This window comes from Channa argus, chromosome 7 (assembly GCF_033026475.1).
Source record: "Channa argus isolate prfri chromosome 7, Channa argus male v1.0, whole genome shotgun sequence".
Classification (NCBI taxonomy): Eukaryota; Metazoa; Chordata; class Actinopteri; order Anabantiformes; family Channidae; genus Channa; species Channa argus.
In genome coordinates, this window is record NC_090203.1 from 16304751 (window position 1) to 16319472 (window position 14722).

Sequence of the window (14722 nt, forward strand, 5' to 3'; positions counted from 1 at the left end):
TCCTTGAGGTGGTGTGATTTAAAAAAAAAAAAAAAGAAAGAAAGAAAAATGCACAGCATGTATTTTGTATTAAAGAATATTACTAAAGAATAGTAGCGTCGTTAAAAGAATAGAGGAGCCATTTTTTTGCACACAAGTCTCTGCTTGAAAGAGAAAGGGGAGTGGGAGAGGGGAAGTCATTAGCTGAGTTAAAACCAAATTGAATCAGCTCTTTTATAATTTGAATTTCTCTGGCAATTATAGTGTGGAAGTGAATAAGGCCTAGAATGAGGAGTGAGTTTTTACAGGAGAAGCAGCGGCACACAGGGAGTTCTTTTCGTTTTTTTTTTTTTTTGCACACACTAACATTTAAACCGGGCATATCTGCTTCAGCTCTAGACTCTCATTCGAAGTGCAATATCCACCACTGGGGTTCAAGCAATATTCACTGCAGATATTTATCCATATCTTATCCTCACCTCAAAAGCAAACACACCATGTTACACTGCTCTACTTGACTGCATTTTCATTTAGTTGATTGCAGTGCAATGATTTCATCTTTTGTTTTTTTGTTTTCAAAGAACAGAAGTGAAAATGCATCATGTGAAAAAAGCAACAAAAGGGATCGAAAATGTGCTGATGTGCTTGAGAAAAGTAGAGTTACAGAGCATTGAGCAGTGTGAACAGTGTTTACACAAGGATTTTAATCACATACTGTATACATCTATGGAGGTATCATGGGAATGCATGGATACACAAAAAAAAAAAAATAAAAAAAAAATATATATATATATATATATATATATATATATATATATATATATATATATAATAGACACACATGGGCACACCCCCACAGCTTTTCTAGCTGTTTACCATGGTGGCCTTTCCTGTTGTTTATCAAACCAATGTATGGGCACTTTTCAGCTCCACTGGTCTGAACATATTATTCCATTTCCCTGTTTCCCACTGCTTAACACACAAACACATGCCTAAGTGCCCTCTCTCACTCTCTGTCTCTCTTTCTCTTCTCTCTTACTCCCACTTGAACACACACACTCCGTCTATCCACCCTGCTCCCCACTCACTCACCAGGAGAGCCTTTGCTCCCCACAGTAAATCCAAAAGATTGATGTGTCTCCTTGGACAAAATGAGATTGTGTGTCATTACAAGGCATTATACTACAGAACCCCTGAGTAAATGAATTAGCCCCAGCGTGTCACAGGCAAACACAATTCACACACGCAGACGCACAACTGCTCATTTTATAGACTACTTACACAAACCAGTTTCTTACATATTCTCTTCTAAGAGTTAAATGGCCCATAGTTTACAAGACAGAACCCTCGGCCTAGAGCTGATCGGGTTTACCTCACAAAAAGAGCCTAAGAATATTTTTTTCTTTAAGGTTGTGTGTGTTTACATATGCCGTACAGTGTCTTTTGTGGTTCATCCATCTATCCATTCTTCCATCCCTTATCTAAACACTCACCCTGTTCAGGGTCATAGGGGTGTTTAAGCCTGTCCCAGCTGCCATTGAGTGAATGGTGGGGTACACTCTTAACAGGTTGCCACATACTGGACAGACAACCATTCACACTTCAAACTTATAGGCAGTTTAGATTCACCAGTTAACATGCACAGCTTTGGACTTTGGAAAGGAACCCACTCATGCAAACTCCACAAAGTAAGGTCACAGGGATTTGAATCAGGAACCAGGTATCAGCAAGTACCACTAACCACTCTTCCACCGCACTGCCATGACATAAATATTAAAGCTATCAAAGCTTTTTATTCATGTCAGGTAAAATATCCCTCCAGCTTAAATGACTAAACCACTATTGACATCCTGGGTTACTGTGGAGAAGAGGGACTGGGAAGGTTAGGAGAACTGTGTCCACAAACAGTCATAGGAATATAATGTAAAGGCCAGTGGACAGAAGCTTACTTTTGCCCTAATGTATGTTTTCAGTAGCATATTCAGTGACTTACAGTATTAATCAATGGAAGCCGTTCACTCAGTCTTAAAGTCGAGCTTGTCAGGCAGTCAGCTTGTTATTTGGGCTTGTTGACAACAATGTGATCATCTGCCCTACTGACCACTTTACAGTTAGAGAGTAAAGTGGTCAGCAGGGCAGGCAGACAGCCAGTCAGATAATCAGCTACCTAAACAGTTAATGAGCCCTCTTGTGAGTCTGACTTGACATCAGATCTTCTACAACTCTGACTATATCAGCCTGGCAAGTGGTTCAATAATAAACAAACACTGTACCATTCTTTTGGAGTAACAATGGGCTGACTGATCTAGTGCAAACACTTTCTCAAGGTCTGTCTATAGACTAAACAAGAAGTTGGGAAAACATTCACAGTTATTATGTAGACATGGGGCTTTGGCTTTACGCACTTACACACTCATATGTGTACATGCATGTGCTGTCTCTCCCCAGTCAAAACAACAAGCAAGGCTGCTATAGTAGTTAAAGAATTTTAAGGTCACCATGTGACACACTTTCTAAAACACATTCACACAAACACAAAGAGCTCTGTCAGTGTTGCTGCACTGGGAACACCAGACTAAATAACAGAATTCAAGAGTTCAGACACAAAGGCCGAATTGAACACTGAGAGGAACAGGCCCCAGCTGCATGAGGGCACACACTCAAACACACAGTGGTCCACTCACAGATGAAAGGAAGCATGTGCACAAACACACACAAATGCATTTAGCACACACAAAACTGAAAAGGCACATTTTGTGTCGCATAATAAGGGAACTTTGTGTATTCATTTCTCGGACTCAACAGAATTACAGAAATCAAGAAAGGGCAGAAAGTCTATTTTTGTGGTCTTAACAATCTTCTCCAGTCAATGGATCATTTGTGAAAAAAGATACAGAAAAATGTCACTCTAAAAATATTTTAAGTAAGTCTGTCACATGCCCTCCATGGGGAATTTTGTGGCATTCATCGAGTAATGCCATGGCACCCGGACTTGCTTGCATTTATTTTTGTACGTGATGATCTCAAATCACCACCATTATAATCTAAATACACTTCAGCAAAGGGCAAGCTTATCAACTTTTGTGTTGATAAGTGTTTTGCTGTGGTTTCTGTTAAATGTATGATATTATTTTATAACTGGTGGAACTACTGTATGTTTCAACTTAGTTAACACCATTAATCAACTTAAAATGTGAGCCAAAGTTTTAATAGCTTTCTATGTTGTTCCAAATCCCGATCATCTAAAGGTCAGCACATACTTTCTGACTGTATGGTTGATTATGATGGTGATTTGGATATGAGAACTGGTTGGACCTAGTTGGTCCTGGTCAGTGCCAGTCTGGCGTAGTTGGTGCTGAACATCAGCAGAGACAATCATTAAGTATGTGTTCTGTAAATTCAAGTCTTTAGTCTTAATAGCCAGTTGCTGCTAGTCGGTCTCTCAAAGATTTTTTGTGGTTCCCATTGACACATCCATGATTTTGTTGCTTATTTGTTAACTCTTGTTTGTATTCTTTTTCACACAAACTGGAACATTAAAAAGGCAAAGTTCCTGGTTGTTTGCGTATTTATTTGGGTGTGTCTATCTCCAAACTGTTTACACAGTTTACACAGACGTAGGTGTGTGCTCCTTCCTGACTGTCAAACACTTTGATAGTTGGTGGAAACAGTCTTTGTGTTTGAACCACCCAGTCTTTGACAGTCTTTGCTAGTCTTCTTGTGTGTACGTAGCTTAGGATGTGACTTTCCTCATTCAGCTATTCCTTCTTAAAACCTGCTGTTTTTACAATGATTCTGGCTTTCATTTGGGATTTGAAACACTCAAAAGCACAGTTCTGCATATTTGAGGGATGACATGTTTGTGCAAAAAATTGACATGAAATGTCAAAAACCGGGACAAAACAAATAGTGATGCTACTAATAATGACAGCTTTTTTTACGGGTCACTTCCTGCAGCAGTGTCTTCAATCCGGATTCTGTGTGTGCACATGGCCCTGCATTTTATGACCTTTTAAGAGCACTGACTGGGCAATTGCGGCTAAAATGGAACAACTCAAATATGCCCTCAACTTTTGAAGACAACGGGATTCATCCTTTTAAAAACATATATACACACACATCTTTGGTGTGAGAACACATTGTGAGTGTGACATAGTTTACTCAAGATTTTCCCTTTAGAGAAAACTTAAATATTAGTGAATGAGGCCTATTGTTAATATCTAGATCACACAGCTGTATTTTTATGCATGCAAAGTTCCCATGCAACTTGGGTGCACCCAGGTTCTTACTCGTGACAATGCGTCGAGGAAAAATTGGGTTTAGCTGCCAGTGCTTCTCTGAATAACTAATCATCCTCTATTCATCGCTCTTAATAGGTCTTACTCCATTGTGTCAACTTTCTTTGTTCCTTGGCTCAACATTATTTTTCACCCTCCACTTTGACTTTGAGATGACATTAACAGTAAACCTATGAGCTTGAGGCTTTGTTCAGTCATATAATAGCAGTTTTAGGATTTTGTTTGCTCACATACCCACTCCCCTCCTCTCCTAGTTTTAACAATAATGAATAATCTTGCTTTGCAATTTGCAACGTTGCTTTAAAAAGCACAGACTTAGCCACACAGTTTAAGCTTTGTTTTCATAATTGCATCTTCAAGCTGGCACAAACCAAACCCCCATGAACACATACCATCACAATTTTCTAATTAATGTTTAGACCCTAAATGTTTATCATTGGAAACCTTTTCCTGCTGAACTCTCTATCCTCCAAGGTACTTTTAGTGTCAGGGGAGGTTTACAAATTTATAGAGGGAACTTCAGGGTTTTCCTTTCTTTGTTACCTTTTAAAAACCGCACACAATATACACTCTCTCCCTCTCTCTCTCTCTCTCTCTCTCTCTCTCTCTCTCTCTCTTACACTCACACTCATGCATACACTGGGGAGGTAACCTCTCATTATAAAACAGTGATGAACTAAACTGTTATCAGGTACGCTACCACTGTGCTTTAAAGCAGAAGCAGACAGAAACAAAGGAGGGACATGATGGAACATTGAGAAAGAGAAATATTTGGTTTTAATTCAAGAAATGGTTGTCTTAATGCCACTGGAGTTAATGGTGATGATGATGCTGTTTTTGTCATTAACAACTTATTTTCAGTCACTCTGCATTCTCGTAAAATGAAATGGCATTTAACACTAATTCAAATCTGTTCTACTATGGCACAATTGCAGTGCACAGCAATGTGCATTTGTGTGTCAAAGTGAGAGAGGGGGAATGTGAGTGAGAGACCGAGCGAGAAAGAGACTTGCACTGCTCCTCTGTTTTACTCACTGTACTCACTAGTTGTTGCAGTTTGTTTAGTCTGATCCAGAGGTTGAACCTGCTAATGTGTTGTTGTGATACTGGACAAATGTTGAGCAGCACACTCAAACAGACACAAGAACACTCATATAAAACCATACATACACACACTCAAGCAAGCCACAGAGTGTCTCTTGAGATTAATGTTTGTGTGATCCACGCAGCTGGGCCTGATCACATTAAGATGGATGGACCCCCTGGTGGTGTATTTGTGTGTGTCTGTGTGTCTGTGCGTGCATGCAGGGTCCCATCTGTCTGTGTTTTCTCTACAGCTAGGTCCTGTGACCTAGCTGCCATCTTTAGTGCACTCAACTAGGATAAGCAGTATCCTGAGAGGGAGAGATGAATGGACAGATAGCTATGTCCTAAGTTTTTTTTTTCCCCCTGTGGCGATGTCAAAAAGGCTTTAGGTGTTTCACTTGTCTTTAAAATGAATTTAAAATTTTTAAAAGCAACAGAAGAGTAATTGAACACTTTCTGATGGTCTTTAGGGAGACTTAAAAATAAGGAGGTATTGGGCCCTAATGACCTCTCATTTCATTCAGTCTTTTACTCAGTGTGGTTTTTCACTGCGTGTTCCTGTGTGCAGCCTTTTGTTATGCACATGTGTGCAAGGAATCAGCATTCTCAGAAAACTACCTGGGAAACCAGATTTGCCTCAGCCCCTACCCTGATTTCAGAAACCAGCTCTCTTGTTTACACGACAGTTAATAAACCAGCTCTTTCCTGAGAAAGCCAACTGTAACCTGAGTTTTTTTACTGTAAATCCACGTAACGTTGTTTATTCTTTGAACTGGCTTTCTCAACATGTGTAGTGTCTTACTCCGCTCTTTACAGAACTCATAAGAAGACTTTAGTCAGTGGGTCTTGGACATTTTAAGAATACACTACATGGCTGGTTTTCTCACAGCTTTGTTATCCTAGCATGACTGTCAGTGTTTGAGTAGAAGTTGGAAAAAGTGACACAGAAAAGAAACACGTTAAACAGCTGTATCGTCTGTCCATCAGTAGTGTTGTTGTTTTCCCTGTTTCAGCTTCAACAGAAATTCTCCTTTTTATTTTTCCAAATCTGTCATGAATACAGTAGATATAGGGTTTACACTTGTTAGATACAATGTAATTTCTACTTTGGCTATTAAATATGACAGTAGTGTGATGTGTTTGTCATTGCACTTAATGTATAAACTCAAAATCAAACTAGTTTGAATGTTGTGAACATTGTGACATTAGAGGCGGATTTATATTCTGTCTTAAGCTTTTACATTAGCATTGTTGTTTTAATAGATGTTCATATTGTTTTTTTGTTTTCTCAGTTCACGTGGAAATGATAAAAGTGTGAGAAAATGAAAACATGTTCTTTCACATATTTTGATCTTCACAGACTTATTTAACTAATTATAGTTTTTATCTTTATCAACCAGCTGTAACAGCAGCTACAGGATCTGTAATAGTGTATACTTTTAGTGTATGTTTTTACCCCAGTATGACAAATTGAGGGGTTAGAAATTAAAGTTTATATGGTGTAAACAGCAGCTAGAGTCATCCAAGGGAAAGCCAATTCAACCAATCAACCTTTCTTCTTCCACTTCTTCTCTATTTATAAATCTCAGTCAGGTTCAGTAACATGGATTATGAATTAAATTCTTCTTCCCTTTTTTCTTTTTTCTTCTTCTTTATTACAATTTCTTGCTTGTGGGTACCAAGCAAGCAGCGAATTTAGCCCACATTGCAAATGTTTAGAGCTTTTTTTGAATAGTTTTGTGCAACTAATACAATACCAAAAGGTACAGGTATCATCTTAACCTAAATGCACTGATGTACAGTTTAACAATAAAAAATAAGCATCTGTCTCATTGTCTCTGATTTATTGTTTCTCTTTGACTCTGTCTCTCCAGGTGTCTAAATGCATGTACCTACTGTAAGACCAAGCATGCCAGGGGGGACCTGGCCAGCTATCCCGTTGAGGAGTTAGTGGAGAGAACCAGACAATCTTTCCAGGGTGAGTACATTCTCTTTCTCTCTCGCTCTCTCTCTCTCTCTCTCTCTCTCTCTCTCTCTCGCTCTCTCTCGTTCTCTCTCACTTACATTACTCTAAAATTCCTACAAAAGAGGTGCTCAAAAAGAATCACAATGTTTATTATGCTCGATTTACATGCTGTGTAGCTGTCGGTGCTGTTATCATTGTTTTATTTGCATTTCTATTTCTTGCTGAGTGTGCAGATCTCTTATGCTGTATAATTTTTGGTTCTTAGTGCAAGTTTACAGTCATTTGCTGGTCACTCGGTTTGTGTGTTTCCTGTTGGAGCTTTCGTTGTATTGCATTTGGTGTGTATGTGTGTAACTGGGGGAGGTTTGACTAACACATGTTGATGTTTTTGTTCTTGGGTAGAGGGTCCAGCCAGTTTAGTCTAGTTTGATGCCAAATGAACAGCTGTTGAGGCCTGGCATCTGTTCTTTAAAAGCAGGCTCCCTCATTCCCCAACTGCACAGCAGGCCATGCCTTTTAGAGCCCCAGGCAGCTCAGTCAAGGGCAAGTCTGCACATTGATAACACAAATTTCACTTCCAGAGTATTAACTTGTCTATTTTGTGACAATGTCAGCGTAACATTTAGGATTCTTGACTGTAGTTTTTTCAAAAGACTGCAGCATGTGTGTGAGGACACATTGAAAAAAATACACAGATCCAAGTTCATTTTCTTCACAAACTGGTTATATCACCCCTTTTTTTCTTTCTGCTGGATTATTGTACAAACCTCCTAGCCTTTTTCAGTGCGGCATTTTTCTTAGCATCTTTAGTGACAGCTGGGTTATGCTCCAGAACCCCTATGACCTTTAACAAGATAAGCAGTATCGATAATGGATACTCTCAGACTGCGTTTGTAAGTAAGTAACTTAACCAGATTACTCAGAAAAAAATCAGCTTTCTTAATTGTGGAATGGTGTTCAGAAGATTTATCTTCCACATTGGACTTTTTTTTTTTGGAAGCCTGGCTCACAGATTTTAACTGTATAGTGAGAGAACAAAAAAATGCTTTTCGTCTTTCTTTGTTTGTTTGTTACATTTTTATTTATTCATTTGCTTCACTGCAGAGTTATGATGCAGGGTAGAGACAGGAGAGACACACACAGCTAATTCACAGTGCTAACCTTCTAAGGTGCCCTATTTGGCTCTGTAAAATGAAGCTAATTTAGTTAAATTTTCAGTTAGTTTTTGGGTGGAGGCGGGACCGCTCCATTCAGCTGCTTGTTTTCTTCTACAGTCTTTCATCACGGACATGAGCTATTGGATAGAAATTTGAATAGAAACATGATTACGCATATACATGGCATAGAAGCATCAGTATTCTGTGGGAGAAATCTAACTTGGGCAATTGGCTTTCCCTAATACTCTACCCTGATTACAGAAACCAGCTTTTCCCTTTATATGAATCTTAAAAAAAGCGCCTTCTCGAGTAAGCCAACTGTAACCTGGTTACTTAAGTCCATCTAAATGTATTGAAAGTATACTGTAAAACCTGTTATTTTAAGTGCATGTTAAACGTAGACCACCACAAGATTTTGACAATGACCATTTCAGAGAAGTTGTGTTTTAGTAAAATCAGTAAAAACCTCAAGGGAGCATGTATATATTTAGCACTTTGCCTACCTCTCTTCTTTCCCAAAATCTCATCCTTCATGGTACCACTAAGCTCTTGGCTATAAACATTTATCTCTTATAATAACATTCTGGTAACATAGAATGCTAAACAAAATTCCCATTTGATATAAAAACAGATACAACAAGCTCTCATAATAAACATGATATTTAAGGAGCTTTTTACCTGAACGAAACTTGACAGTAACCTAAACAGAAGATTTTAAATGATACAGCAGAAAATTTAGGTCACTTCTTCGAGGACAGTATTTTTTGTTTTGGTTTGGTTTTTCTGGCAGAACGTTTGAAAGCAGGGCTATGAGGAAGTGGGCATGTGGGCTTTGGTTGGATGGAGATTCGTGCTGGCACATAAACACACAGCTGACACAGTTACAAATTCCTATAGATGTTATAGATGTTACTTGTATGAATTCTGGTCACCATGTGTTTGCAGTTTTTATTCTGGCCTTAGGTTGTATTGACACTAAGAGCACTCTGTCTACTGTATGTTGATGCAGGTATCTGTTAAGAAGCAAAATATTAACCTATTGTTGGAGCTGACAGATGTACAGATGCTGTGCTGCAGTGGCCTCATTGACATAAATAAGGAGCTTGGAAACTTTAAAGCAGTTCTTTAAAGTATATGCATAGTGTGTATTCAGCTTTAGTTTATAACTGGGAAGTAAGAATATACCCTTGACAAGGACATGGCTTTCTAAATCCTATCCAGAGCTCTTTAAAACAGCTGCATCCATGCCACTTCAGTGCCCAGGGGTGAGCAGTCAAGGGCAAACTTACCAGCTGCTTCAGCCATAGTGTGTGTGTGTGTGTGTGTGTGTGTGTGTGTGTGTGTGTGTGTGTGTGTGTGTGTGTGTGTGTGTGTGTTTGTGTTTGTTTATTTGTGCACATGAGATTTGGATGATAGTGAAGGGTGAAGATACACCTGCCTTTACACTTGTTTGAGAAAAGTTAGAAGTGCAGAAAATAGCAGTATTTTGTGTGAGTGATGTTAATATGTCTGTAGTCATAGTTTTCTGTAATGTAAACATTTGCCTTGGGTGCTACGTTTAAAAAAAGAAAGCATTGCTGATAGTATTCATGAGTGACTGACTGATTATTTACTAATTCAATCATCAATCAAACAAATTGAAAAAAAATCCATCATGTACTCAAGCAAGTAAAGGCACACTTGTAGTAGATTTGATATTGGTTAACCATATTTGTAGGATACAAAGCAGGAACTTCAGTTTAGAGGTCAGATAGGAAGGTTCTCTGTTTCTGTTTGTGTAATCTATTCAAACGCAGGAAACATGAGTCTCAGAGACGGTTAATTGTTGTTTTCAAAACAGAGAAAGGGGAAGTTGGAGGTTACTGCCTGTCATGATGTGCAGACCGTTGGTGTAAGACTGATAGGTAATGAGAGAGATGAGGTTTCACTCATTACCCACCATTCTCTTTGGTGGGTACATTAAAAATCCAAGGTGTTTAAGTTAGATAAATGGTGAAGGGTCTGCACTTATATACCGCTTTTCTACCTATTGGCACTCAAAGCACTTTACACTGCTCACACTCACACACTGATGGGGAAGCTGCTATGCAGCTGGCCAATGCTCACCAGGAGCAACTAAGTTGTGCTTGCTCAAGGACACTTCAATATGTGACACGAGGAGCCTGGGATTGAACCAACAACTGGGGGGATTGGTAGACGACCGCTCTACCTATTGCACCACAGTGGACCCAGTTAGCAAACCTTTTAAACATGCACACACACACACTTCCTCACTCACTGGAGAGTGAGATAAGCAGATTTCATCTCAGGATTAATTGGATATCCACACCCTTTGGTGAAATTATCTACCACATTTATGAACCAAAGGCATGCTATTTACTCCATCAAATGTTTTTGTTAGGTTTGGAATTACATTATGGGAGTGCAGCAGTGCCCGTTTCTCTCTCACTCTATTAGCCACCTTCTTCTTATCTCAGACAGATTGAGCCTCACAAATAGACCTTGCGGTTTAATTTGCTATTTGATGTCTTTTGAATAAAAAGACTACAAATACGAATGCTAATTTTGATTGGCCGTTCAGTCTACGTTGGGGTATTTCATTGGTTTATCTCAGGGAGCTTTGAAAGGATCTATGGGATTTATTCAAATGCAATTTGAGGTAAATAGCTCGCTTTCCATCTGGAAAAAGAGAGTGAGTGAGTGCGAAGCTTTTAAAATAATCTGAATTATTTAAATGTATGAATGTATAATTTTTAACATCAGAGAGGTTTGTTAATGTATGCAGGTGATGGAAACCGGGGATGTCATAGAAAATGACAAGGTTGTGGATGTGTGCGAGTGCAATTTTGTGTGTAGCAGAGACAATTTAAGAAACACTGATAGTGTGAGTTGGTCTGTGTGTCAGTGCATATCTCAAAGTGTGTATGTGTGTGTGAACAGCTACAATCGAAATATTTAATCATATTCATCTGGTTGAGCCATTCTGGAGATGGCAGTATTCTCCACGAGGCAAGTACAGTTTACCAGCAGTCTGCCAACAAATCATTGACAGTTCTCCACCTCCTCCTCCTTGCTTTCCTCTAGTCGTGTCTCCTACCTTCATCCTTCTCTCTTACTTACAGTCCTCCTCCTCTTATTTCTCACTTCCTAATGCTGCTCTTCTGTCTTGGAGATCATCACTAGTGGCAATCAAGCACCAGCGTATTTTTAGACATTACAGAATGTGACATTTGCATTTATATCGACTGTAATAAAGTCTGAAATACTTCTTCAAAAAAGGCATTTTTCACAATGTTTTCACTTCAGTAGCAACATGTATTTCCCTCAGACTGAAATTATGATTAAATATATTTTTCTCATTTTAATGGATTTTGTCTTTGATTGATGTTTGTTTTTACTGTTTTAGTGAAGGTCTTTTTTGACATTGTGTTTTTAAAACCTGTGCATTAGCTGAGCTAACATGGTTGACTTTCTGATATGAGGCCTGTCTCTCATCAGGGCTATCTGTCTACAGCAAATGACAGCCTGCTAAAACCTGTAGGGCAAAACAAGGCCTCGCACAATTGTGGCAAAAATACACATTACATGGAAGAGGTCACACAAAAATAACCCAAAAAACAAGAGATATATTTTACCTATGATCACAGTGGCCATGCATTTACACATAATGTGTGACCAGAGCTATAATTTAGCAGGGGGGTGTGTGGGGTTGTGGGGTGATTTGCAGTATAAATATAACTGAATGCCAAATTTCTATAGTATTCCAGAAAACATAATCAATTAACTTTGTCTCTTTCTTTTTTACAAAATCATATAACAGTATATATTTCAGTTTGGGGATTAGCTGTTTTGTCTTTCACATTGTAGGCAGTGTCAAAATCTAGTATAAAAAGGCTTTAACCTCTGGGGCCTGCAGATACCCTGTCGTGTATGCATCTTGGCTGGAGAGACAGTCTGAGGTGCCAAGGCTAGGATATAGAACTCTACTGTTTTTGTCTTCAAACCCCCACTGTGGCTGTCACCTTGTCATTTTAAACTGTCAGCAGGGTGTTTTTGAAATGGCCCTGTCTAAAACAGGATGTGACGCTTCATAGATACAGAGGTACTGCTATCACTCCGACATGACACACTACATTAGTGTGCAGCATGCGTCTCAGCAATCATGACATGGCTTGAATTTTGGGGGTTTAGTGACTGTTGGCATAATGCCAACCCACAACTGAAACCTTGTGTGATTAATCGACAGCTTTTTGTTTTTCTACTTTCTGTAACATTTTCACAGTAATATGCTCTAAGCAAAACCACTGAAATTACAATGAGATGATTGGATGCTAAAGTGGAACCTTTGCTATTTTATATGTACCTTTATAATATTAAAATGATTTTAAAGGTATACCCACCAACATTTATACATCTTATCCTTTTTAAATCTCATTTCTACATGACTGATGCAGTACATTTTAGCAGAAAAGGCACTGCTTAGCACGGTGACATTTGACAGATAGCCATAGATAAGCAGAGGCAGACAGATATGTTGGCTAAATCATTGGCTAGCTCCAACATCTGTGACAGGTGTCAGTTTCTCTTTACTGTACCTTTGCTGCTGCAGCAGCTGACACATGGACAGACAAAACTGCCAAATCTTGCCAGGGATGATCCTCTATGGGTCAGTAGCTCCACCAAGGCGGGTTTTGAAGTTTAGTGGTTATTTGAATTACACCTTGGATTTGATTACACGAAGGGCGAGAGTCCCGTGTTTAACAATCAGCCAAACCATCTGTCATGAACTGTGGGGGACTGAAAGTAGAGAAGTGCCGGAAACAAAAGAACAGTCCCATTTGACATATTTATAGGGTCAAATCAGATGTGAGTGTGCCTGTACAGTAGCTGTTAATAATACTCAACACAGATACAGATCTTTATGCGTATGTGCAATGTAAATTCCATTCTTAGCATTCATTCGTGTAAAATTGTTAGAAGCTCAAACTCTTTTTGATTGAGAAGTTCAAATAGAAATACAGATAAGGACACATGGACACAGTTGAGTCATTACCTGTGTATAGCATTAGTCCAGTTCATTATTTTCAAAGAAAAGCAACATATGCAGCGGTATAGTAGTGGAGTATAGTGACAATTCTCTCCATTAAAGGCAGAATTTACAACATCATAAAATGTCCAGAATGTGAGGGGGTTTGGATTCGCTGACTCTATGGTATGCCATCATTACTGAAACATCAACAACAGTTTTAGATCTCTTGACTTAATTTAGTTTTAGTACCACTGTGCAGTTTTATGCTTTATACGTGGGACTAACCAAGTTTGCCTTTGACTGCTCACCCTTTATTAAATTCTCAGTTTAGCCTTGTTGCTAAAATGGTTAAAGATGTTTTGGACAAGCCAAACTTAAAATGGGTTTGCAAAAGGGCCTTAGGCCAAGTCATATATTTAGTTAAACATCCAAACTAATGGAATATACGTTAGACAGACTTGTCTACCGTATTTTCTACTGTCAGTCTGTCTACTTGATAGACAGACGGACTCAAGAAAGCGTCGTCGGACGTCCTCAGCTCTGTATTTACTTTAAACATTATGCAATGAATTTAACGTAGAAAGCTGTTCTGTACCAAGTATTATTTAAATGTTCAAAAAACAACAACAAAATAACAGATTTTTTTGTCACATCACTCTGATGAATCCATTTTATATCTCCTCAGACAATCAAGCCAGTCTTTGCATTGCATTGAGTAATCACTTTTAGTTCAAGTTAAACCTTTATTCACAGCACTGTTTTATGGTAGGGGTAGTTTTATGGTAGGGGTAGAGACAGAAAATAAAATGACCTCACAACATTTGATTTATTTCTCTGTGCACTGGCTTGTGGCTGCGATGTAATATCCATCAACTTTCCGCGTCCCCGTCGGTATTTGTTGTAGGGGTTACATACCATGTGACCTACCACACCAGGTCAGTCATGCTGCTTCCATGGCAAGTAGTTAGAGACTAAAAGCCAGTTGTACACAGCCACAATTAATATAATGTGAAACATTATTGCCTCTTGTGTTGTTTATCACAACTCAACTTTTTTTTTTACCTATGTTTAGTCTGTTCCCATTTGTCAGAACAACGTCAGCACAATGTATAGTCAGGAAAGTATAAACACACACACATGCACAATCAGTCATTCTTTAAACAGTGTCCCAGGACTTAGGACAACCTATCTGCAGTCTCACTTTAAC

The 14722-nt window shown here is 38.8% G+C and overlaps 1 protein-coding gene across 2 annotated transcripts in view; it reads left to right on the forward strand.

Moving 5' to 3' along the window:
* Positions 1-14722, forward strand: part of cdkal1 (CDK5 regulatory subunit associated protein 1-like 1) — a 196009-nt gene that overhangs the window by 76651 nt on the left and 104636 nt on the right. For both annotated transcript variants that reach the window (XM_067510364.1, XM_067510365.1), the window contains exon 8: positions 7238-7341. In XM_067510364.1, coding sequence (XP_067366465.1) covers positions 7238-7341 — 104 coding nt within the window. The remainder of the gene's footprint in view (positions 1-7237; positions 7342-14722) is intronic.